General features: G+C 39.8%; 1 protein-coding gene across 2 annotated transcripts; it reads right to left on the bottom strand.

Moving 5' to 3' along the window:
* Positions 1-4935: 4935 nt before the first annotated feature.
* On the bottom strand, positions 4936-22770 carry LOC102955030 (carbonic anhydrase 2). Of its 2 annotated transcripts, XM_042972959.1 has the most exons (8): positions 22563-22642; positions 21920-22022; positions 21237-21434; positions 11754-11872; positions 11099-11191; positions 9965-10027; positions 7566-7721; positions 4936-5741 (listed from the first exon to the last, which is right to left on the bottom strand). In XM_042972959.1, the coding sequence occupies exons 2-8, from the start codon at positions 21960-21962 to the stop codon at positions 5625-5627; spliced, it is 789 nt and encodes a 262-aa protein (XP_042828893.1). In that variant the 5' UTR covers positions 21963-22022; positions 22563-22642; the 3' UTR covers positions 4936-5624. The 2 variants fall into 2 exon arrangements, with proteins under 2 accessions (XP_042828893.1, XP_042828894.1); XM_042972960.1 differs by lacking the exon at positions 21920-22022 and having other exon boundaries at positions 22563-22770.
* Between the last annotated feature and the right edge of the window lie 1712 nt (positions 22771-24482).

The following is a 24482-nucleotide window of genomic DNA, read 5'->3' as shown; positions in this document are numbered from 1 at the left end:
ACTTCATTATTGACTCCTGAAAGAACCAGGTAGCTCACCAAAACGGCTGTAAATAATCTTATACATCATAAACACACGTATTGCCAGCCAGTGTGCATGCGTGTGTGTGTGTGTGTGTGTGTGTGTGTGTAACAAAAAATTGTTTTGGAGCTCTACATATATGTGTTCCATGTACAGATCTCAGTGTTGAAAGGCATCATTCTTCCTGCCAGAACTTTCTGAGAATAGACTCCAGACAAAGCATGCAGACTTGAAACCTTTTAGAACATAGAAACCCAGGTGCAGTGAAGGGAGGGATAGAAAGGACTGGTGACTGAGCGTTGGAGAGACCTGTCCTGGGTGGGCATGTTGACCTCTGCCAAATAAGCCAGAATCATCCTTCTAAGAGGAGGACCAAGAACTACACCTTCTCTAAAAACACTGGGGACATTTCTGCTCCCAAAGACAAAGGCGTGTGGAGAAAATCTTCAGACGCCTGGGGCCACCAGTTGGGACACCAGAGGCTAGAGGTTCCGGCCACCATAAAGGTGAGTATGCAGGAGGTGAATGCTACACTGGACCCACTCTCTCCACAGGTAACCATAGACTCCTGTCAGCTGAGAGCTGAAAGTTTGTTCCCAAACCCTTTCCAGGCATCTCTATTTACAAAACAAGTCCTTGATAGTGGGGCCATCAGGCTGATCTGCAGAATAGAAAATTCCATCAGATAGGCCGGATGTGACTTCAAGCCAATATGGTGTGGTTCTCTCCCCAAATCCCATACAAGGACCATCCTGACCCTAGAGTTGCACACACATAAAGGAAATTGAATGATTATTGGAGGACCATGAAGCTTTCAGCATCAGAGTTTTCAGGGTTCTCTTTTGTTTCATTCCACCAAACCAATAGTTAAAAATACTACATGAGAGGTAATGATACTACCTTTATTAACATATTTAAGCTCTATATTCCCTTGTAATAAAGGTAGGGATCAGGGACAGAGAGAGGAAAAAGAGAAAAGGGAAGAAACACAAATTAAATTTCCTCTTTTGGGGAGCCTGGGTGGTTCAGTCTATTGAGCGTTGGATTCTTGATTTCTTTTTAGGTCATGATCAAGCCCCATGTTGGGCTCTGCCCTGTCAGTGTGGAGCCTGCTTGGGATTCTTTCTCTCCCATTCTCTCTCCCTCTGGGTCCCTCAAAATAAATAAATAAAGTTTAAATAAGTAAATACATAAAATACTTCTTTTATATTAGATTTTACCAAGTGAGCTAAAGAAACCTCCTGAAGACTTCAAAGGCAGCATATCGTTAGGTGTAAAGTATACAGAAATTTTAAAATATTTTCTGACGGACCTTCCCCAATTGTGAAACCAATATTCTTTCTGTGCATTTTGTCTGCTATTGTGACCCTGGCAAAGGGTCCAGATGAATATTGCTTCCAGAAGGAAACACACTATAAGGGAAGCTCATTTCTGACCAACATAAAGTGGTGAGGGGAAAGGGAGCAAAGTTGCAGGTACCGATGTCCCCGTTTCCTGCCCTCTCCACACACACACACAGTCTTTCAGGGGGAAATCTGGGTGATGAGGGAAAGCAAGGACTCCGGGACCTAGGATCAGAGGAGGTAGGCTGTCCCTGGGTGATTCCTCCTGTGTAATAGGAGAGTATAAGACTTTGCAACCAGAGGCAATGGTGGGAGCAGTTCAGCTATAGGCATCTCCAAAAACCAGGTGAAACATGTCAGCAGACACAGATTGGTGCAGGGCCAGCCACTCCACAGCAGAGACCAACAAGGTAATCTAGGGGACATCTTACCCATCCTGGCCTACTTCCCCGTACCTGGGCACTATCTGTGTGGGCTGATGTGGAGGAAGAGATAAGAAATATTAAAAACCTGCTTAAACCAGTGTATATTGCAATGCCATTTACTGACAGGTTTGAGTTTTCAACCACCCTGCCACCATGAGCATGGTCCTAAAGAAGATGAGATGGGCCATAGCAAATAGAACTATGTTGTCTTTGCCCACCAGGTATGGAGGCATGTAGGGAACAAGGCTTCTTCTCACCCTCCACCCACTCCACTTATTTCAGATCTAAGACAAAGTTTACTCACCTCAGAAGGCTTTTCCTAATTCCACCCAACACACTTGTACCAAACACCGGCTACCTACACAGTGCCCTGTGGTCAAACACAGGCTGCCCTCCAGAAGCTTCCAATACTGTTAAGGAAACAGACACCATCACAGTTATGGCACCAAGTGAAGGAGGTCATTGATGTCAGAAACCACAAAAGCACAAACTCTCCTGGATGAGATGGAGTCAGTGATAAGAGCTGATGTTAGAGCCCGGCATCCAAGAACGGTTCAGATTTCACAATTAGGGATGGAAAGAAAGGACATTCTGGGCAAGGGGAATAATCACCAGGGCCCAGAGGCTGGGCCAGTAAACTTTTGGCTGTCCACAGTTTATTCTCATCTGGGTTTCCCATGTTAAGTACAGTATCTGTATTATTTTGCCATTGCTACTGTAACAAATTGCCACAAATTAAGGGGCTTCAAATAACACAGGTTTGTTGTTTTAACTTTCCAGAGGTCAGAAGTCCAAAATGAGTCTTATGAGACTAAAATTAAGGTGTCAGTGGGGCTGGTTCTATCTAGATGCTCAAGGGGAGATTCTGATTTTTGTCTTTTCCAGCTTCTAGAAACTGTCAGCATCCCTAAACTCTGCTTCTGTGGTCCCATCTCCTTCTGCTTTTGACCTTCATGCCTCCCTCTTATAAGAACCCTTGTAATTACATTGGACCCACAGGATAATCTCTTCACCTCAAGATCTTTAATACAATCACATATGTAACGTTTACTTTACCATGGAAGGTAATGTATTCACAAGTTCTGGGGACAAGGAGGCAGGAATCTTTGGAAGGCCATCATTCTGCCTGCTATATCGTGTATGTTTCCTCCCTTCTTCTAATGGAGTATGATAACTGACATAGGACTTTTTTAGTAAAATGGAAAAGAGGAATTTGAATATATTTTTTAAAATGTAAACATGCTAATACCAGTTATGATATCCATTAAGGTGATACAGACTTTATTTAAAACTAATGATCGTCCTCAAAGAATAAATATAATCAGAATTCTCAATATTTGATATGAAATTATACTTCTCAAACTGGGGCTACCAGGATCCCAGGAGGTACACCTGATGACCAGAGGTGATAAGTTGCAAGATAAACATTCCGAGAGTGCTGATTTACTAATTATAAGCCAGTTAAAATATTTTATAATTAAAGACGAAATGTGGGTATAATACAGAGGAGAATGTAGAATTTGAAAACATTTAATAACAAATGAGACTTTAAAGAAGCAATAGCATGTTTCAAAGTGTGCCTGAGTGCTGCAGATATACTTCTCTGCTTTAAGGACTATTTTGATGGAACATTTGAAAAGCACTTGTATAAATTAGGATAACTTGTGGCACATTACAAATATGACAAAAACTTTCTCAAAAAAATCAAGAGAACAGTATCTCCTGGTTAAATTTAATTTTAGCCAAGAGTGAAATAAATGTTTTCATTGCAGTATTTGGAGAGATCATCTGTTATGTACCAAGCACATAATAATTCACCTATATATAGAATTCAGTTGTTGATAAGTTTCTGATTCAGTATATAACTGAAAACCAATATGTAAAAATATGCACAAATTAAACTCTTCATTTTATATGTAGAAGAGGTCCACTCAGCAATTGACCTGGGGTAGGTTTACTTTTATTTACAAACACAAGTCTAGTTAAGATTGGCTCTAGGGGTTCTATACCCAAATCAATAAACAGTGAGTTAGAGGAGAAGCCTCATTTCAGAAAACTAAGAAAAATTGATGCCACAGTTAACAGAGTAACACACACAAAATTTAAAAAGTATTTTTGAGCACCTCCTATACACCAGACATTACCTCATATAATAATCACAATCCTGAGTATTATCCTCTTTTGATAGCCAGGATCAGAGAGATGAGAAGTGCGGGGCCTTGAAATAAATCAGACTCCAAAGCTTGTGATCTTTCTGCTACATAAAACTCAGCGTGTTTCTTTAGTAAAGCAGGTGAGGGGTGTAAATGAGTTTAGAGACTTTTCTAACTCAAGTAACATAGGAGTTTTATTCCATGCAGTGTAGAACTTGAGGTTCATGTTAAATTTGGCTTTCCAGAATAACTCATCAGCCAAAAATCCATTGCATAGTCCAGGCACACAAGCTAAATCCAGAACTGCCATAGGAGTGGAAGATTTTGATTTCATATATTTACTTTTCTTCTTATCTGTAAGGGTATAATTTACCTTTCTAAGATTGAAATTACTCTTTTACTTGTGGGTACCACTTGAATTCCATTTTTTAAAAGATAAAATGGACTTTTGTTTTATTCCCAAGGAGTATATATTGATTCAGCATGTACACCTTTCTCCGCCTTGCTGCTTTTAGTGTAAACAGTTCTTTCCCTTGCAGGATTCATTCTCATATGAGAATGAGATTCATTCATTCTTCATCACTCATGAAGATTACATGAGTGTTCAGAAAGCACTTAAAACAGCACTTGGCAAATAGTAAAAGACCTTCCAGGTTTTTCCTTTTATGAAAACTCCTACAGTTATGAGTAGCCAATTATGATAGCTTATTATTGATTAATTAATATGTTATAAAAGTATACATTTGCTCTGCACACCTGGGTGGCTCAGTTAAGTGTCCAGCTCTTGGTTTCGGCTTAGGTCATGATCTCACGGTCTGTGGGTTCGAGCCCTACATTGGGCTCTGGGTTGACAGCACAGATTCTTTCGCCCCTCCCCTTGCTCATGCGCTCTCTCTCTCTCTCTCTCAAAACAAATAAATAAACCTTTAAAAAAGTACACATTTGCTTTTCCATTATTACATATTGCCCAGTAGGAAATAAAATAGCCCCAAATTAAAGTCCAAATTTTATTAGAGAATATATCTAAAATACAATATTTATTAAGTTATGATATATTATTTGAATGGAAATATACTCTGTATCACAACTATAATTATACCAATTTTACAGACAATACTTCATTTATATCTCTGTAATTCAAAAGTCACTAAATTACAACATAATTCATATTTAACATTGCTACAAATATATAAGAATTTAAAATTTTCTCTTTAATATAACATCTTGGAATCATGAACATTTATTTTACCTGATTCACATTATACAGAATCATGACTATTTTACCTGATTTACATTACATAGCTCAATTTATCTCATGATAGGGGTTTGCACTCATTCTATTTTCCTATGCTTTAAAACTAGCATTTTTATGAACAATTGTCAATGCTCATCACCCTCTGTTCTATGAACAAAGTCAAGGTATTTTTTCCCCTATTCCTTGAACTATATTCTCCAGTACAGAAAGGCTACTACCATAAGCAAAGCACCCGTCACAGCAATTCTGTCAAGGATGACACCTGGTCAGGTTCTTCACATTTTACTAATAAGCACATAAGGTGAGAAATGAAAGGTCTAGAAAACCAGATGCAAAGCAGCCAAGGTCCAATTCAACAAGGTAGATTTGTGCTTAGCTAAAGGGAAACCCAGAGGTCCGTTCTTTGGTCCTGGGCTCCGGGATCATCTTATTTGAAGGAAGCAATTTTTCTGTTGTTCAGCGGCTGAGCTGGGCGCCAGTTGTCAACCATCAGTTCTTCTGGTTCGCCCTCCTTATTGAAATTAAGCTTACGGAATTTCAGCATCTAAAAGGCAAAATAAAATATTAAAAAACTAAAAGTCCAAGTTTCACAATAGTATTCATTTATGTGCTTGTGTTACACCCTGAAATGCATTTTCCAATATTAAACTTCACTTTGATTCTCAATAAATGTATAATCACATAAACATATGTGTATACTTTTATTTTACTTTAAATGTTTTATTTATTTTTGAGAGAGTGCAAGTGGGGGAGGGGCACAGAAAGGGGGACAGAGGATCTGAAGTGGGCTCTGTGCAGAGAGCAGCAAGCCTGATGTGGGCTTGAACTCACGAACCATGAGATCACCACCTGAGCCCAAGTTGGATGCTCAAGTGACTGACCCACTCAGGTGCCCCTATATGCGTATGCTTATAGATAACAAATCAATTTCTAGAAAATGCACAAAAGATTGTTGGTGTCATTTGTAAGGAAATTTTCAGTGAGCTTGTTTTTCCCTCTTTTTATTTTAAAATCAAATATCAGGGGCGCCTGGGTGGCTCAGTCGGTTAAGCGGCCGACTTCAGCTCAGGTCATGATCTCACGGTCCGTGAGTTCAAGCCCCGCGTCGGGCTCTGTGCTGACAGCTCAGAGCCTGGAGCCCGTTTCAGATTCTGTGTCTCCCTCTCTCTCTGACCCTCCCCTGCTCATGCTCTGTCTCTCTCTGTCTCAAAAATAAATAAACGTTAAAAAAAAAAAATTAAAAAAAAAATCAAATATCAAAAGCCTATAAAACACTTCTGAGATGTAAAATACTAACAGAAATTTTAGATGCCAATTAGAGTTCTGTTTTCTGCTCCAGGGAAGGTGACCTAAAGTGACCCAGGATCTGCAAACCCCAGGGGATAAGTGAGGGCTTGTATCTCTGCTTAAATGTATAGAAACACATAAATGAATTTTCCCAATCTGGGAAATCCTTGACATTGACTGGTCTTTATTCCCTTTTAACCTTGTTTTAGCTCCCTGGCCCAACGGTGTGAAACAGGCAGCCCTCAACCAGCCTCCTACTTCTTTGAGGCTATTTGTGCAAAGGGGTACTTCCCTTTCCTTAAGCAAGTCTTAATCTAAATGAAGAAGGATTGTTTGGGCAGTAATAAAACAGCCCACAAATCAACAACCTTTAACCTGATCTCTTTGGTCCAGTAATTATCCCTCAGCTACTGTAACATCAGTTAAATTACCCAGGATCCAAGTCCTTGTGGATCCTACTGAGGAATGTCCATTTTCTACATTTCAGCTGTGTGGGAATAGAGACAGACAGACAGTGGGTACTATTGGCGACTTAGAAGCTGCATTAATAACTTGAATTGCATAAACTATATTGTATGGGAGAAGTAAGAGTCTGTGTTAAAGGTTGTTAAAGCAACCTGGAGTGAGTTTTTGATACTTTTTTCTGCAAAGCATGGCTTTTACTTTTGTCAGATTTCAGAAAGGTATTCGGATACAAATAAAACTGCAGCAAGCTCTTACGTGAGTGAGCAGTCGGCGGGGAGTTACCACTGATATCTGTGTAACCTGGAGTATGAAATCTCATTGTCCTGGGCCTCAGTTTCCTCACAGTTTCCATAAAAGCATTTAAGTGACAGATACCCTTCTCATTTAATCCCCAGGATTATCCAACTTCACAGAGTAAACACTGCCTAAAGTTATGGCTAATAACAGCAAATATTTCTCAAAAGCTGTTTATCAGCTACACACTGCTATAGACACTAGTTCCACAGCTAGAAGCATCAAGAGCAGGATTAAGCCCATAAACCCTGGGTCTGTCCAAATCCAAAAGCCAAGCTCCTCTGTCTGGATGAAATGCTCTCCCTCACTTTAGGAAACCGACCTGCTCACTGCTAACGCTGATGGGCTCCTTGAGCACGATCCAGGTCACACATTCCAGAAGAGGAGGAGTGGTCAAGGAGCCTGGGTAGGTCCAGTAGTCCAAGCTTTCCGGAAGGAGGACACGAGGGTCAAAGTTAGCGAAGTCAGCACTCTTACCCTGGAATCAGGCAAACACACAGGTTATGTGTCGTGATCAGAGTGGGAGGAAAGCAGGAAACAAATACTCCCTCCTGGTTGCCAGAAAACTTTTTTTTAATGTGATTTTTGAGAGAGAGAGACAGAGACAGAGAGAGACAGAGAGAGAGAGAGAGAGAGAATGAGTAAGGGAGGGGCAGAGAGGGAGACACAGAATCTGAAGCAGGCTCCAGGCTCTGAGCTGTCAGCACACAGCCTGATGTGGGGCTCAAACTCATAAACCATGAGATCAAGACCTGAGTTCAAGTTGGACGCTTAACCAGCTGAGCCACCCAGGCGCCCCTCCCCCCCCCTTTTAAGAGAGGTCCCATATTCACCAGAAAACAAAATAAAAAGAAATTAACAGATGACATTTGACTTGGAAATACAGACGAGCAGATATGAGCAAGGGAACCTGACGATACTATTTTCACATGTCCATTCTCATCTTGTCCTCCATAATTATCCCTTATAATTTCCTTCAAGTTATTAACTGATCACATCCAGTATTTAAAGTGAAATTGCTGCCACTAAAATAATGCAAATTTGAGGCTGCAGTCACCAAAATAGAGTATCCTTAACGAGGAGGTAATTGCCTTGCTATCATACCTGATGGCTGGATCAGAACTGAATAACTGCTTTCTTTTCTGGACACTACACTTTTAAAGCAACAGATGCAAACACCAATGAGTTACAAACAGAGCGACGAAGTTGTTATAAAGAGAGAAAACTGTCCTAAGAGAATAAAGCGAACAAAAGATAACTAGCCTCGGGGTAGGCAAAACCCTATTAGAGAAAATAGGTTCAAAAGAAAGAAAGATCGGGGCTCCTGGGCAGCTGAGTTGAGCAACCAGCTCTTGATTTCAGCTCAGGTCATGATCCCAGGATTGTGGGATGGAGCTCAGTGTTGGGCTCTGAGCTGAGTGTGGAGCCTGCTTAAGATTCTCTCTCAAAAAAAAAAAAAAAAAAAAAAGGATCAGGTTTTTCATTTTGTGAGGTATAATTAATACATAATATTATATTAGCTTCAGGTGCACAACATAATGATTTGATATTTGCATATATTGCAAAATGATCAACACAATAAGTCTAGTTAACATCCATTACTATGCCTGGTTACTAATTTTTTTCTCTTATGATGAGAACTTTGAAGATCTACTCTCTTAGCAACTTTCAAATATGCAATGCAGTAGTAGTAACAATAGTTGCTATGCTGTACATTTTATCCCCAAAACTTATTTATTTTATAACTGGAAGTTTGTACCTTTTGACCCCCTTCAACCACTTCCCCCAACCTCTGATAACCCCAAATCTGTTTTGTGTCTATGCACCCATTGGTTTTTAGTTTGTTTATTTGTTTATTTTTCAGATTCCGCATATAAGTGAGATCATATGATATTTGTCTTTCACTATCTGACTCATTTCACTTAACTTAATGCCCTCAAGGTCCATCCATACTGTCGTAAATAGCAAGATTTCCTTCTTTTTTATGATTGGAAATATTCCACTGTGTACATATAATCTACACTTCTTTATCCATTCATCCATTGTTGGACACTGGGCTATTTCTGTATCTTGGCTATTATAAATAATGCTGCAGTTAATGTGAAGGTACATATCTTTTCCAATTAGTGTTTTTGAATCAGGTTTATTCTCCATCATTCAAAGGGGTCAGATAGGAGTAACAAGTGAGCATTTCAGAAGATAAACATGACTTCAGTGAGGATGAGCTTTCTGAAGCCAGGCCTGCCACTGGGGATTGTATTTAGCAGATGTTCAATGACCTAAACATGGCTATGCTGTAGAATTTAAACTTGGGATGGATTAGTCTTCATGCTCAGCATTGTATCTCCTATGTCAACCAAGTGACTGAAATGGAGCAAGCACTTAACAAATACCTGCTGTGTGAATGAGTCAATAATTTGACCAGATGATCTTTCAGTTTCCTTTCAGTCATGAGATTCTCTGACTCTTATATATGAATGTTCAAATGATGGGGAAACAAGACTAAATAAAGGCAAGATTAAAATTATACTAGAATTAGGATCAACTTTTGGATAAAGAAAAGTTACATGAATATATAAGCAACATTTTACCTTCATTAACCGTTCATCCAAACACCACATGTCTAACTGAGACTATTCAATTTGATCAAAAGAATTTCCTAAAACCAGTGGGATATAAAACATAGGTACTCTATCGAGGTGGCAGAAAATGCAACTGTACCTTTGTTTTAATGGAATCCAGTGCATCAAGGACTTTTTGTAGGCCCGGCTTGGCATCACCAATCTATAGGAAAACATAATGTACAAGGCACCGTAATCTGGTTGGTACTACATCAGTTTTGATTTGGGCAGCTCTACCATAAAAGGTTTCCAAACGATGAACCAAAGTCTACCACTGGTACATGCCACCCATCCATCTTACTTTGATCACATTGGCACCATGAACTTCCCTACTGTCACTGACAACTTCTTTCTGCTTCCCCCCACCCCCACCGCCCAGTCCCCTGAATGTACACTCTCAAATGTCACTAGTGACCTCCAACTGACCTCTAACTGCCAAAGCAAGGAACGCTGTTCAACCTTAATCTTGCAGGATTTTATACTATTGACTTCTCTCCTGTTTGAAATTCTCTCCTCCTTTGGCTTTCCCTCTGCCCTCCAGCCTCAGCAATCTCCCTTGACTTCTGTATTCCTTTTTAGTCATTTAATACCATCTTTCCCACTGCCTTAAACGTCTTACATTCTGCAGTTTCTCAGGACTGCGTGATTAGCAGCTTTATCATCTCCCTCTTGGTGCTTTCCTTGGATGATTTCATATTCACTTGTAGCTTCTACCTTGACATATGATGTCAGGCCCCATGAATCTCCAGCCCAGACTTTTCTCAACTTGCTTTACAGCTGTCTAGAGGGCAGCTCAAACTGTATGCCCCACTGTTGCCTGAAATTCTCCAATATTGAGTCACTGCCCTTGAGCCCTCCAAAACTTGATCTAAATTTAGCTTTACCTGTCATGAAACACTACTATCTAGTTAAGGGTGAATTTTAAAATAAAAACCAGTAGTCATCTGAAGTATACCTCTTTCTCATTTTACATTTCGCATGTATACATCCTTCACATTTACATTTAAATAGCACCTAATTAATACCTCTTGGATTGTTTGTTTTGTTTTGTTTTGATTTTTGCCCTCCATCTCTAGAGCCACTAGCAGATATGAAGGGGGACAAAAGCCTGAAAATATTTTGGAGCCAAAGGCATTCCTTAGGCTCTTTGTAGAATGTCCTGTTTATTATGAATGTTCTGTCTGGTTAACCTTTCTCAAAAACAGGGAAAAAAAGAATTGGGTCATCAACTAACCTTTAAAAAAATACCCAAAACAGCCAGTCCATCAGGTTGCTGCACAGCTTTTCCAAAATCCCCATATTTGGTGTTCCAATGAACCAAGTGAAGCTAAAGCAGTCGGAGACAAAACCATAATGAATGATATACATCATTAATCCTCCAAATTTTATCCAGAGACAAAACCACAATAAATGATATACATCATAAAACCTGCCGATTGTACCCAGTGATCTTTTCTTTACAACTAAAAGGTTACTAAAGAAAGGGAAAATGTGGGTAATTTAAAATATAAGCTTTTCTTTCATTTTCATCCTAATTATCCACTATTTGACATAACAGCAAGTGACTTCATCAACTCTCAGACAAAGAGTTACATATTTTTGAGGAAAGACACAAATACTATTTTTAGATTTATGTTAAAACAGGATCCTCCAATTTGAATTCATTTAAGTTTTTGCAAACGATGTCCTTGAGTGTAGCAGAGAATGTTTTGCAGCATTAATTGTAATATCACAAATAAAAGTTATAAGAAGCAGATGTGAAGGTCCTTTGTAAAAAGAAAAAAAAGCGGTTTGCTTAGTTTGAGTCGAATTTACAAAACTATGTTTTTGAAATTAATGCTGAAAACCAATTTACATTTTTCCCTGGAAGGCAAAAAAGCACATCTTACCTCTGCAGCATATTTCTTTTTATCCACAGTATGCTCAGATCCTTGACCATCAGACGAACCCCAGTGAAAGTGAAACTGAATCAATCTGTATGTGCCAGTGAGGGGTCCTCCTTTCAGCACTAAAATGTAAAAAATATGTATATATATGATATATGTATATTATACATGTGCCTATGTGTATATGAGTATGAGTGTATGAATGTATATACATACACACAAGATACACAAAATCACATGTATATACACACCTATATGTACATATGCACATGAAACACACACTACTAAATATTATAATGTAATTCAATCCTGTTGCATAATTCTAAATTTATGCCTGTAGCAACATTTTCACTTTGTGAAAATTAAATCCAGACTCAAGTTTAGTCTACAGTCTAACAAAATCTTAGTCTGAACAAAATCATTTCAACTGGCTTTTCTCCTCACTTGTGTTGGCTTGAAGGATCGGTACTTTTCCCATCTGTTTTCTGAGCACAGTGATAACTTCTCTTCTGGGTTTGTTTGGACTCACAGGTTCTGGTTCAGAGAGAGGAAGTTTTAAGTGGAATTATTAAGTCCTCTGTGAATGACTGGGGAGGTGCCCTTGTATCTGCTTGTCGATGCAGGTCTGTGGCACACTCCAGAAAACATGGGAAGCTCTCTTCTCCACAGCCCCATGACTGCCCTACCATCTGCTTTGCTAACCCCAGATGCCAGAATTTGTGAAACAATAAGCATTCCATTGATCTTAGTATAAAACCCAATTTTCCTTACCCTGGCTTCCCAAATTCTTTAGAATTTGGATTTTCACTGCTACTAACTAGCTTTATCCCATTAAAATGTTTCATCGAACCTTTCTGATCTTAATTTCCTCATCTGTAAAGTGGATCCATTCAATTGTTTATCACTTCACTAACAATTTATTGATCACCTAACAGAGCACATAGTACTCTGTTGCCTCCAAAAACTTAAAATTCTAACTTTAATAACTGTCTTATGATTCTATTATTCTGGTATTAATATAACTTTGTTAGAGTAAAGCACGAGACAGAAGAATATGACTGGAGGTCATCTCCAGTACAGTCTATCTGTAGATACAGAGTTGTGTATTAGAGAGAATTAAAATAGTAGGAAATCAGTTTCCCCCAGCCTCTCCATAAAACCTTGTTAACTTGTATATATTCATGAAACTTACCAATATATTTAAAAGCTTTTAAAATTAGATTAGTTCTCCAACTTCAAATTTTATTTCTCTAGAACTAGGATTAAAACATCTGTTGCTATAAGTGCATTTTATTAGCTTTGGATTATAATTCTATACAATAATGAGCCCAAACTTACTCTGGCTTTGCAAAACAAAGCAACAAAGTTTGTAGAGTCAAGTTTGTTTAATTTCACCTAACTATGCATAGATGGTAGCAACAGCCATCCATCTATCCAAAGTAAAAAACAGAGCTGGCTGGAAGATATTTAGGCCCTTCTTAGCTCCTGATACAACCTCTGGTCCCCAGCACTGCCTTACAATAGGCCAAGGGGCGGGGGAGGGGGAAGAACCAATTATGTAAGCGATGTTACATCACAGACCTGCTAAGAAACATCAATTTGGGTACAGTCTGATAAAATCACATCTCTTGAAATTTAATGAATTATTGTTAAAGTTTTTTTTATCTGATAATTCTGTAAGGAAATAATTAGCCTTATCCGCACCCCCCCACAAGGCTTTTTCAAAATGAAAAAATTCCCATTTTTCATAATAATATATTCTTAAAACAAAATATTTGTTCATGAAATAAACTGGTGCTGAAATAATTCCTTTATAATAACTTTTTAAAGCTACCAACTGGCTGATCATAAAAAGCAAATGCCCTCTGTAACATCACTAGTTCTACCAAGTAGCAAAATAAATTAAATAAAACCATATTAAGCATCAAGATAACTTATCTTTCTAAATGTACCTCTTTTCCCTTGTGAACAATATCAGAATCTTCAATTTTAAAAATAATAAAACTTATTGCTGTTTCATATTCCTATTCACTCCCTTGCAGATCTTAACATTCCATCTTAATTTACTTATTTCAGAGAAGATTTAGAATTAGTCAAGAATGTATATGAGCTTTTATTAAACAAGCTTTGCTAATACTACAGGAAGAAAGAAAGAAAGAAAGAAAGAAAGAAAGAAAGAAAGAAAAGAAAGAAAAGAAAAGAAAGAAGGAAAGAAAGAAAGAAAGAAAGAAAGAAATAAAGAAAGAAAAAGATTCTTGGTTCAATGATTAAACATACTCAGTGCTAATCTATTATTACCAGACACCTGTTTTAGCTCCTGTTAAAATAAAACTATGTTGCCATGTAGATTAGAAGCCCTTGTACCTAGGAGAGGTTATTAAATTCTTAAAATTTAGTTGCTACAAAAAGAAACATTTCTGGTCTACTTTGGGAGTTGGTTATTTCAACAAATCCTTAGCGCGGAATTTAGTTAATGAAGTCGTACCCAAAACATCGTTACAGCAAACTCTAATAAAGGTAGCATACATCTTATGTGCAACATAAAAAAGACATTTGGTTGAAAAATAGGGAGCTTGCACTTTTTCCAGATCTACTTATTTATTTACTTATTTTGATTGCTACATACCATTTTCTGAACTATCCAAGTTTAAAACGAAGTCTGTCTGTCTGATGCAAAAATAATTTTTAAAAGTAGCAGAAACTGCTGACTGTGTATACTTTTCCTCTTTAAAATCCAGCCATGTTAGTGAGGGTTCTGAAGAGTCCATGATTTATTGTATCACAGAAATGTATTCCACAAGGGACAGAGAGACATAAATTTTCTACCACAATATCTTTTCAAAATTCCCAAAACTTAATTTAAATCCAAATCTCAACACCAAGGGCTCTAGCCAATTTTAATTTTCATGATCAGCCATCAGTTATACATACTACATATATAAAACACAAAATAAATACTAAATACATTCTAATCTGTCTTCCTATACATATTACTTAGAGAAATTATGTAAACTATGTTATTTGTGAAAATTAAGACATCCAGTCCAATAATATACAAGACTATACAAATCAAAAACTGAAAATTTAACATTTTTAATTTTTTTCTTCCTACTCCCTTTATTATTACTTAACATAAAATGTATCCAAACAACAAACTAAACACCTTAACGAATATCAATAATCTCTCTTAAATCCAAAATACAAATAAACCATTTCTAATAATCTTTAGTTTAAAATGCAAATTTAAGGGATCTCTTATTAATGAAGTACATGACTAAGTCTACTAAAAATGCAGCATTTCCAGGAGATAAACAATCTTCATTAAATTATGCATTACTATTTTGCTTTTGGAGCAGTAGTCAATAATCCTGGAGTTTACAACTAAAATCAAGAAAATGAATGAAGAAAAAGTCCCCACACTTTATTTCTTTTAAAATAGTGAGATGTTTAGCTGTCACTTACACTAAAGTAAACAACAACTAAAAATCAAGGGAACAGAAGTTTTTAGTTTCCGGTACATGGAAATTATATGAGAGTAAAAACAAGACCTAGGATCTGTGGTTTAATTAAAATGGGTGGAGGGAGGTATTAAGGGGGGGGGGGTGGATTTTTAGGAGCATCAAGATAAGAATGTATTGATTTCAAAGACAAAGAAAGTAGACAAGATGATAGCCCCAAAGAATAGAAAACATGAGCCAGTAAACACGGAACAGCATTTTATTTCTCTTTAAGACCTCTTAAATGCTGTCAAACAAATAGAAAATATTCAAGGCACCTTCCATATCTCTGGTCCTCAGATTTCTATGTGAATCAGGATCAGGATCATCTGTTAAAATGCAGATGCCCAAGGCAGATGCTGACTCTAATGACCGATATTTTCAGAGGGAACAGTGAGATGATTCTGGTACAGATCAAAGTCTAAGAATAGATGCTCCACAGTTTTTGTCAGGCAACAGGGAAAAGGCTCTGGATTTTAAAAGGGTAAAGCACCACTTCAGTTTTCCCTTCTACTGTATGAACTATGGAAAATGGAAGTTTTATTAGAACATATAATACAGCAATGGGGGGGTTGTACCTGGGTGGCTCAGTCAGTTGAGCATCTGACTCTTGATTTCGGCTCAGGTCCAAGTCCTGAGTAGAGCTCTGCACTGACAGCGTGGAGCCTGTTTCGGTTTCTCTCTCTCTCTTTCTCTCTCTGCCCCTCCCCTGTTCATTCTCTCTCTCTCTCTCAAAATAAATAAACTTAAAAATATATATATAGCAATAGGGTATTTTTTGAAAATTTGATGTTAGGTATGTGTGTGTGTTCATTTAATAAATGCTTTTTGAAGACCCCACTAAATATAATCCACTAAGAAATACCTATTGTCAATAAAAAGATGAACCAAACAATTGGAAAAAAAATCAAAAGGACAGGATTTTTTAGTTTTGTGTATATGGAAATTATAGGAGAGTAAAAAAAAAAACAAAGGAAACTCTTTTGACATGAATATAATTAAATACAGTATTTAGGGGTGCCTGGGTGGCTCAGTTGGTTAAGCGTCCGACTTCGGCTCAGGTCACGATCTCGCGGTCCGTGAGTTCCAGCCCCGTGTCGGGCTCTGTGCTGACCGCTCAGAGCCTGGAGCCTGTTTCAGATTCTGTGTCTCCCTCTCTCTCTGACCCTCCCCCGTTCATGCTCTGACTCTCTGTCTCAAAAATAAATAAATGTTAAAAAAAATACAGTATTTAGAATGCTTTGGTCAGTTTTATAAATACTTAGGTTTCTCTTACACCATTAACAGTATGCACAACGAACCCTTTCACTTGTTACTGCTCTGATTCCTTTTAATTTAAAATTGTTCACGGAAAGACAATATTAAAGCTTCAAAAGCAAGTCCTTGAAAATCAAGCAAGACTCATGTATGCAGTTCTATTGTCATAGAGACAGTGGTCTGCCTGAAATGAGCACAGATAAATTGTCCATTTCCTTCCTTTTTTCTTGAAATAATATAGACAGATAAAAATCTATCAATTTCTAAAGAAGAGAAATTATATGACAGTTGTATATGGATTGGCTCAATAATTTCAGGCATTGGTTTTTCAATATTTGCATCTAACATTGCAAGAAAGCAGGAGAGTTTTAAACTCATTAATAAAAGTTAATGAGTTAGCAGAAGTTAATAATTTGACTAGTATTCTTTTCTCCCAGATAAAGCTAGTAATAAAAGAATGCAAGCAGGGAGAGTTATTTTTTAATAAGTTTTTTAAAAGACCAACAGGATTAGCAATTTTTCATTAATTTAAGGCGGTTTATTTTTAAAGGAATTTAGAAGATTGGTGAGAACTTTTAGTTAAAGCTTTTAACTCCACATTTTTATTTTATTAACTCCACACCTAAAAAGAATTCTCTCAGGGCACCTGGGTGGCTCAGTCGGTTAACCAACTGACTTGGGCTCAGGTCATGATCTCACAGCTCGTGAGTTCGAGCCCCATGTCGGGCTCTGTGCTGACGGCTCAGAGCCTGCTTCGGATTCGGTGTCTCCCTCTCTCTGCCCCTAACCCACTCGCATTCTGTCTCTGTCTCTCTCAAAAATAAATAAACATTAAAAAGAATTCTTTCAAGCTTAAACATACTAAACATAATAAACATAAACATAATAAACTCAACCAGCTCAGTTAGTGATACCCTAGTATCAGATAAGATAATATTTAGGATATTTGAAAACTTAAATCTATGGGAAGTTCTAGAAGGCTGAAATCTCACTGAAGTAGAAATAAATAAATAAATAAATCAGTAAAAGGAACTGAAGCATTTAGATGTAGAAAACAAGAGGTAAAAGATATCTAAAAATGTTAATACCATGAAAATAACTCTCAACAAAAAGAGATGTTAAGTTGTTGATTCAAAATATTGAATGACCAAAAAATAAAATAAAATATTGAGTGACCAAAATGAATAAATTATTTTTAGGCTTCAGTGTATAGAAAAGCATATCAATTTTTTAAAACATGGTACATATACACTAAATATTAATTGTGGTTATCATTCAAAGATTCTTATTCAACTTTTATTTTTAAGTGATGGTCATTTAGTCTCACCCCAACAAATTAGAAGGGACTAGCAAGTTAAACTCCTTAGCATTCTGTTTTCTCATAATTATTTTAAGTGAATTTGGCTAGAGTATCTCCATCATTTGTTCTAACTTGAGAGTCTAGCATTCTTTTTTTAAAAAATCTAAAGGGTGCTTCTCTGCATGGTATGATTGTTTGATTTATTCTGTTTTTCCTTAATGCCAACATTTTAATATATTCTACATCCTGGAAAAAAAATTGCTTCCTGGTTTAACCCAAACAACTGACAGTGTTGAAGAGGTATGGGCAAAGTTACAAAGGGATCATTCATACATAAAGGAGAGCAAGCCTTTCTAACATTAACTCTTCCTTGTTTTTATGGCACCTCCTTGCCCGTCAGAGCACATACTGTTCTCTCTCAAATCCCCTGGTCTTTCCTACTTCTCTTTGCCTGGAGTCTCCTCCAAGTTCAAGCCTCAGCATAAGTTTTATTTACCCTGGAAAGTATTTCCTGACTTGCACAGAACGACTCCTAAGTCTCTTTCACGTTTCCATAGTTCCTTGGACTATGTTCTTGTTGCACTGACCAAAATCGCTGTCAGCTGTCACTGCTGTTTCTGTGCCTTTATACTTCAGGTATTCCCAGCGTGAAATCTAGGGATACAGGAAGGAGACTAGACCTCTACCTGCCTTCATGCATTTAACTGGTGTTAGGAATGGGTTTTTGTTGTTTTGTTTTGTTTGTTTGTTTTGTTTTGTTTTCATAAGAACTAAGTGAATAATGCATGTGTCTCTAAAGGCATGGGTTTGAGACCCTATCAAAACCACTGTTCTCACAATCTAAACGTGGCTTTAATAATATATGTGTTACTCACCAGGAGAAGTAGTTTTAAACAGCTCTCTAATCAGTTACTGCTTATTTAGAAATCCCTCAGAACCTGTCATTTTCGTGCTAAAACATGTAACTATATAATAACATCACATATAAAATCAGTACATACTTTAATATGATAAATGGGATGTTGAGGAAAATATAAAAATAAAAATTTTAAATCCCATCAGGTGGTGGCAGGTAATCTTCCAGTTCATTAAAAACTTCCTTCAGTAATCTTACCACAGGTGATCGCTACAGCAATTGCCTAATAAAAGCAGTCGGACGGTGTGGCGACATGAAAACAGCAATGGTCACTTGGAGAATCGTGACGTGCCAAGTGCTGGGCTAAGGTGCTTTCTATCTACCGTCCCATCAATCTTTCCTTTGTGGTAGACACTACTGCTTCTCCAATTTTGCAGCTAAGAAAACTAAAAATTAGAGACGTTAAGTTGCTATTGTTCCCAGGGCCACCGAGCTAGTTAGTGGCAGAGCTGGGACTTGAATCCACGGCTACCTGACCCCTTTCTATGTTCACAGTTGCTAGACTCAATGTCGAAATCCACTTTCCAGTAATAATATATTAATGAAATAATTATTTCATGATCAAATTTGTAAGGAATTATCTCATCCGGTTCTATTTGTTAGACATTTGTTTCCCCGTCACTCCAAATAAGCACCCAATTTCTATGTGGCATCCAATGAGGTATATGACTGGTGGCCAGTAGGGTCACTGAAAACTGACTTCACTGGCAACATTGAAACATACAGTCACTGTGTCTCTTTTTTTAACAGTTGATAGCTAAAGACTAAAATAGCTCCGGGGCGCCTATAGGTGGCTCTGTCGGTTGAGCTTCTGACTTCAGCTCAGGTCATGACCTCAGCTCAGGTCATGACCTCACAGTTCGTGAGTTTGAGCCCCGCGTCGGGCTCTGTGCTGACAGCTCAGAGCCTGGGGCCTGCTTCGGATTCTGCATCAACCTCTCTCTCTGCCCCTCCCCTGCTCACACTCTGTCTCTCTCTCAAAAATAAATAAAGATTAAAATAAATTTTTTAAACTAAAATAGCTCAAGTTTTTTTTTTTTAATAAATAAACACGGAGTTTTGTAGCATCCTTTGTATATGTACAACAACACCAAGACTATGGCCTAGTCATATTGTAATCAAAATATGCAGTATCCTTTACAGGAAGGAAAGAAATTTCCCTTATTTTTAGCTTAATCACTTGAGCATTATTTCTTTGAAGTGGAAAGCTTACTTGGGAAGGTAGAATCATTGAAGTGTCTTCAATGAACATCCTCTACTAAATCTAATAATCAAAGTCTAATTAGCCATTATATTATGCCAGAATATGTGTTTGCACGTGTGTGTGTGTGTGTGTGTGTGTGTACTGGGGGGAGGTGCACAAAAGGAACAGGTAAGTTGAAAACATTTCTCAGATGATCTCCACATTATCCTCCATCAAATTGTCTTCCAGAGTCACTATTTCAGAAATCCAAGCATCAAAAAATAATTTAAAGAAAGTAGGAGCGAATTTTTTTTTTCCAAACTGGACTGAATAATTGGCTAGCTACTGAAAAAAAATGGTCAACTGGACTATAATGGCTATAATTACACACACTATATTAGTACTCTCGGTCATTACTCCAAAAATTTGACAGCGTTACGGGATGTCTTCTTGGTTTTCCTGTTTTCTCTTTTTGCCCCTGCGCTCTCCCTGCTCCCACACCACCATCGCACATCATGTGTCTGCAGCACCATTCATTCAACGACCTTCAGAGGAAAGCACTCAGGAAAATAGGGCACTGGCAATTAAATCAACCAATGGGCAAAGAAAGCTGCTACCATGTCTGAATGGGATTGTTCTCCTGTTTCTAAATAAGAAAAAAGAAGCATTCAAAGTGCATCCTGTAAACAGCTCTACTACAGATAAATTATGGTCATTGGTTTTGTCAGCAATGGGCCAGGTCCGCCCACCAAGTCTAAAACCTCTTCATTTGTGGAATGAATTTCTGGGTGGATACCAAGATACACTGCCACCTTTATCACATTTGCATTCATAAATACAATGCTTCCAAATTTCAGTACTTTATTTATTTTTTTTAATTTTTATTCATTTCAGTATTTTAAATAGCGAGGCTTTCTCCACTCTTCTCACTGCTACCTTCAAGACAGCACTAAGATGTACTTTTTTATTGAATAGGCATCAATTCTGAAAAAAAATATTTTAGAAAAAATCTCCAAAGTTCAGTTTTTGCAAATCGCATTGTTGCTGATCTTTACTGCCAGGGGACCTTGCCTTTTGTGACTTTTCACAAGCAGATTACAGTTATACAATGCCCTTCATAGAAACCAGGAATTTTATAGGGGAGCCACAGCCCCAGGCCACTTCAAAGTAATTAGCCTACTTCTCAGAGCCTGGGACCTAATGAAGATTAGCAGAGTGGCATCTTAGAGTACGGAGACAGACAGGAGTATTAAGCCACTGCTCCTGATTCCTCCCATTAAGCTGGGAAAATAGCTACTGGGTAAGAGACACAAGTTATTTTTTAAACACTGACCTGCTTTGTCCTGGGAGTCATCAAATTCCACGTTGAAAGAGTGACCGTTGTTGATGATCCTCCGAGAAACCGCTTGCTCGTAGGAAGGAAACAAAGACTTCAGGCCAGGATCGTGAATGGCTGCTTTGGTGTCGATGTCAATAGGGGACTGGCGCTCTCCTTTGGCAATGGGGAAGTCCTTATGCCAGTGCTCCGGTCCTAGCATTGAAGAGAGATGTGTGAATCCCCCAGTGTGGGGAAGGGCACAACCAGATCCCTAGAAAAGGGCAAAGATTCTGGAACCAATCTGCTCCGTTCCAATTTTGGTGGCACCACTCGGCTGAATAACTTATTTTGTGCCTCAGTCTCCTCATCTGTATTATGGGGTAATGACATCTACGTCCTAGAGTTTGTGAGATTTGGAATCAATACATGGAAAGGTCATAGAACAAAGAGTGAGTGCCATATAAATATTAGCTATTTTTATGCTCATTTTATTGAATTCAGCAACTGAAATTGGGCGAACACTATCATCAGGGCTCGTGGTTAGCATTTAGGATATTCAAGCTCATTTAAGACATTCGGGCAGGTCGGGATTCCTCCCTAGTGTCCTCCTACTGAATGTAAAGGCAGGGTCATTGCTCAGGCCTGGCACCTCTCTTTTAATGGTCAGGATTCCCCCTACCTGGGAAGTCCTATCCCACCTCTAGATGCGAAAGGTGCGCCAGACACATCTTTCTCTTGCATCTGCTGGCTCTGGAGAGCCCAGGTCAGTGGCCATGATAAAACCAAGTTCCTGGTGACCCTCTAACCTTAGGAGAGGAGACATGATGAGAGAACCCAGAAATCACCGCAATGGATTCAAACCAGCCCACGAAAATGCCCCGGGACAGTTCGTGTTGAGCGCCTTAGCCACAGGTGCTAAGAGTGAAGTGTGTGCAGGGAAGGGGGTCCCCTAATTTTTCTGCAATCAACAATTAACATTTCCCTCCCCCTTAAAAAACCTTCCTCGCTACCTCCTAGGGCCGGTTAGGATAGCCTCCGGTTCGGGACCCGGGGGCAACTGAACTCGAGTCCCGACGCTGAGGCTGTGCTCCCCCTCCCTCGGGCCCTGCGCGCCACCGCCGTACGCGGGGATTCCTCGACAGTGGCCTCGGGGCTGGGGCAACCGGGCATCCAGCGCCGGGAAGCAGAGGGCGGGGCGGGCACGGGGGGCACACCGTGCCTCGGGTGTTCCCACTGGCCGCGGTAAACAGCAGGTGCGGGCGCTGCGGGGCCGGGGCCAAGATCCGGGCCAAGATCGGGGCCCCAGGCGCCGCCGCCGCGCCGCCCTCCGCCGGCACTCACCGTTGTGCTTGCCGTATCCCCAGTGATGGGCCATGGTCGCGCCGCTGGTCCGGGCAGGGCAGGAGTTGGCGCGGGTCTAGCAGTGGCTGCTCGGGCGCCTGCACGGTGTGTCCGCGGGTCGCGCCGTCACCGGCTTTTATAGGCTCCCGCCAACTTCGTGTTCGGGGGCGGCCCGGGGGAGGGAGCCCCGGGTGGACCTGGACGAGGGGAGGAGGAGGTGACGGGTGGAGGTGATCTCCCCGTGCTCGGGGCGGACCAGGCGGGCGAGGCACCAGGGGCGGGGAGAACGCCCTCTCGGCGGGCTCTGCTGGCTCAGGACCTCCTTTCTTGCCTCCCGGCTCCCCTCGGCCCGCGGCCCGGGCCCCGGGTCCCTGGGCTGGCAACAAGGCGCCGAGCTCTCCGCGCGCGTGGCGGCGGCGGCGGCGGCGTCTCCCGGGCTCCCGGGTGGGACTACGCGCACCCCACCCCCCTCCTGGGCGCGAAGTCTGGCGACCCCGCCGATTGCTCTGGACGCGGGCCCCTGGTGCCTTTCATCCCCAGTCCCCATTGTGATCGTAGCCCTGGCCTCAGAGCGCTCCCGCCCCGCCCCATCGGCTGCCCCGCGCCGGGGACTTCAGCCCCGAGGGCTTACTCCCCGGTGTTCCCGGCTCTAGACTAGCAGGCCAGGTTAGGAGCTATGACCTTGGGGCAAATAGGGATACGATCCTTGAGGCGCTGGGAGCCAGCAGCTTCGGGTGCTGAGAGCCACGCGCCCCCTACTGGACGACCGTGGAATAAAGTAAGAAAGATGAGCGAGTCTCTTGTGCCCTTAGTCCACACTGAGGAGAGCCCAGGAGATTGCATTCCCTTGCAACCGGTCAGGGTATCATATGAAGTGCTCATCTCCTACCTTCCTCCTCCTCTTTAAAAAATTAACTTTGGAGGAGAGACTTCCTAGCTGAGTACACATTAGTTTAAAACATTTTCCCCCAAAACTTCTAAAACAAATCACTTTTCTAAGAGAAATTAGGTAAAACAAAGTATTCCTTGCAAAGAGGCAATTTCCTTGGTTGAAAAAGGAAACTTGGCATCTGGGATACCTAAGAAATAATTTAAAAAAAAAACTGAGAGGACTTTTTGAGGCAAGGCAGCATTATGACTTGGTGGGCCCCCTTCTTCATAAACATACATACACACATACATAGTTATGGCTGTATTGATATGAAGAGTAATATTTTAACATTATGTATTTCAACATTTTCTTCCACCTAAGTGTTGCTTTTTATTTCTCCTACTTGAAAAGAAAACATTTTTGTGGACATCTAAAAGTGTTGTGCGCTTGAAGCACTTGTCCTTACTGTACTTAAAGATAAGGAACTGTTTTTAGGCGGGGACAAAATTAATTTCCTTCAGGAGACTTGGCCACAGAGATGGGAGGAGGATTTTCTGTCTTGTGGGTCTCTGTGATCTTTGAGAGATCATATTAAAGTTAAAACTGAAGATGGGGCGCCTGGGTGGCTCAGTCGGTTAAGTGTCCGACTTCGGCTCAGGTCATGATCTCGCAGTGTGTGGGTTCGGGCCCCGCGTCCGGCTCTGTGCTGACAGCTCGGATCCCGGAGGCTGCTTCGAATTCTGTGTCTCCCTCTCTCTCTCTGCCCCTACCCTGCTCATACTCTGTCTCTCTCTGTCTCTCAAAAATAAATAAATGTTAAAAACTGAAGAAGCAGGAAGAGTTTTACACAATTTTATCAGCCCTGGCATCATATTACTTTTACAGATAAAGGAATAAATTATAACATAGGTATAAATTTTTGTAGTGTTGATCTCAAAATCTTTGTTTACTATAGGGGTGCCTGGGTGGCTCAGTCCGTTAAGCATCAGAATCTTGATTTCAGCTCATGTCATTATCTCACAGTTGCTAAGATTGAGCCCTGCCTTGGG

The sequence above is a fragment of the Panthera tigris genome, chromosome F2, assembly GCF_018350195.1.
Source record: "Panthera tigris isolate Pti1 chromosome F2, P.tigris_Pti1_mat1.1, whole genome shotgun sequence".
Classification (NCBI taxonomy): Eukaryota; Metazoa; Chordata; class Mammalia; order Carnivora; family Felidae; genus Panthera; species Panthera tigris.
This window is presented reverse-complemented; position numbering and strand designations above follow the sequence as displayed.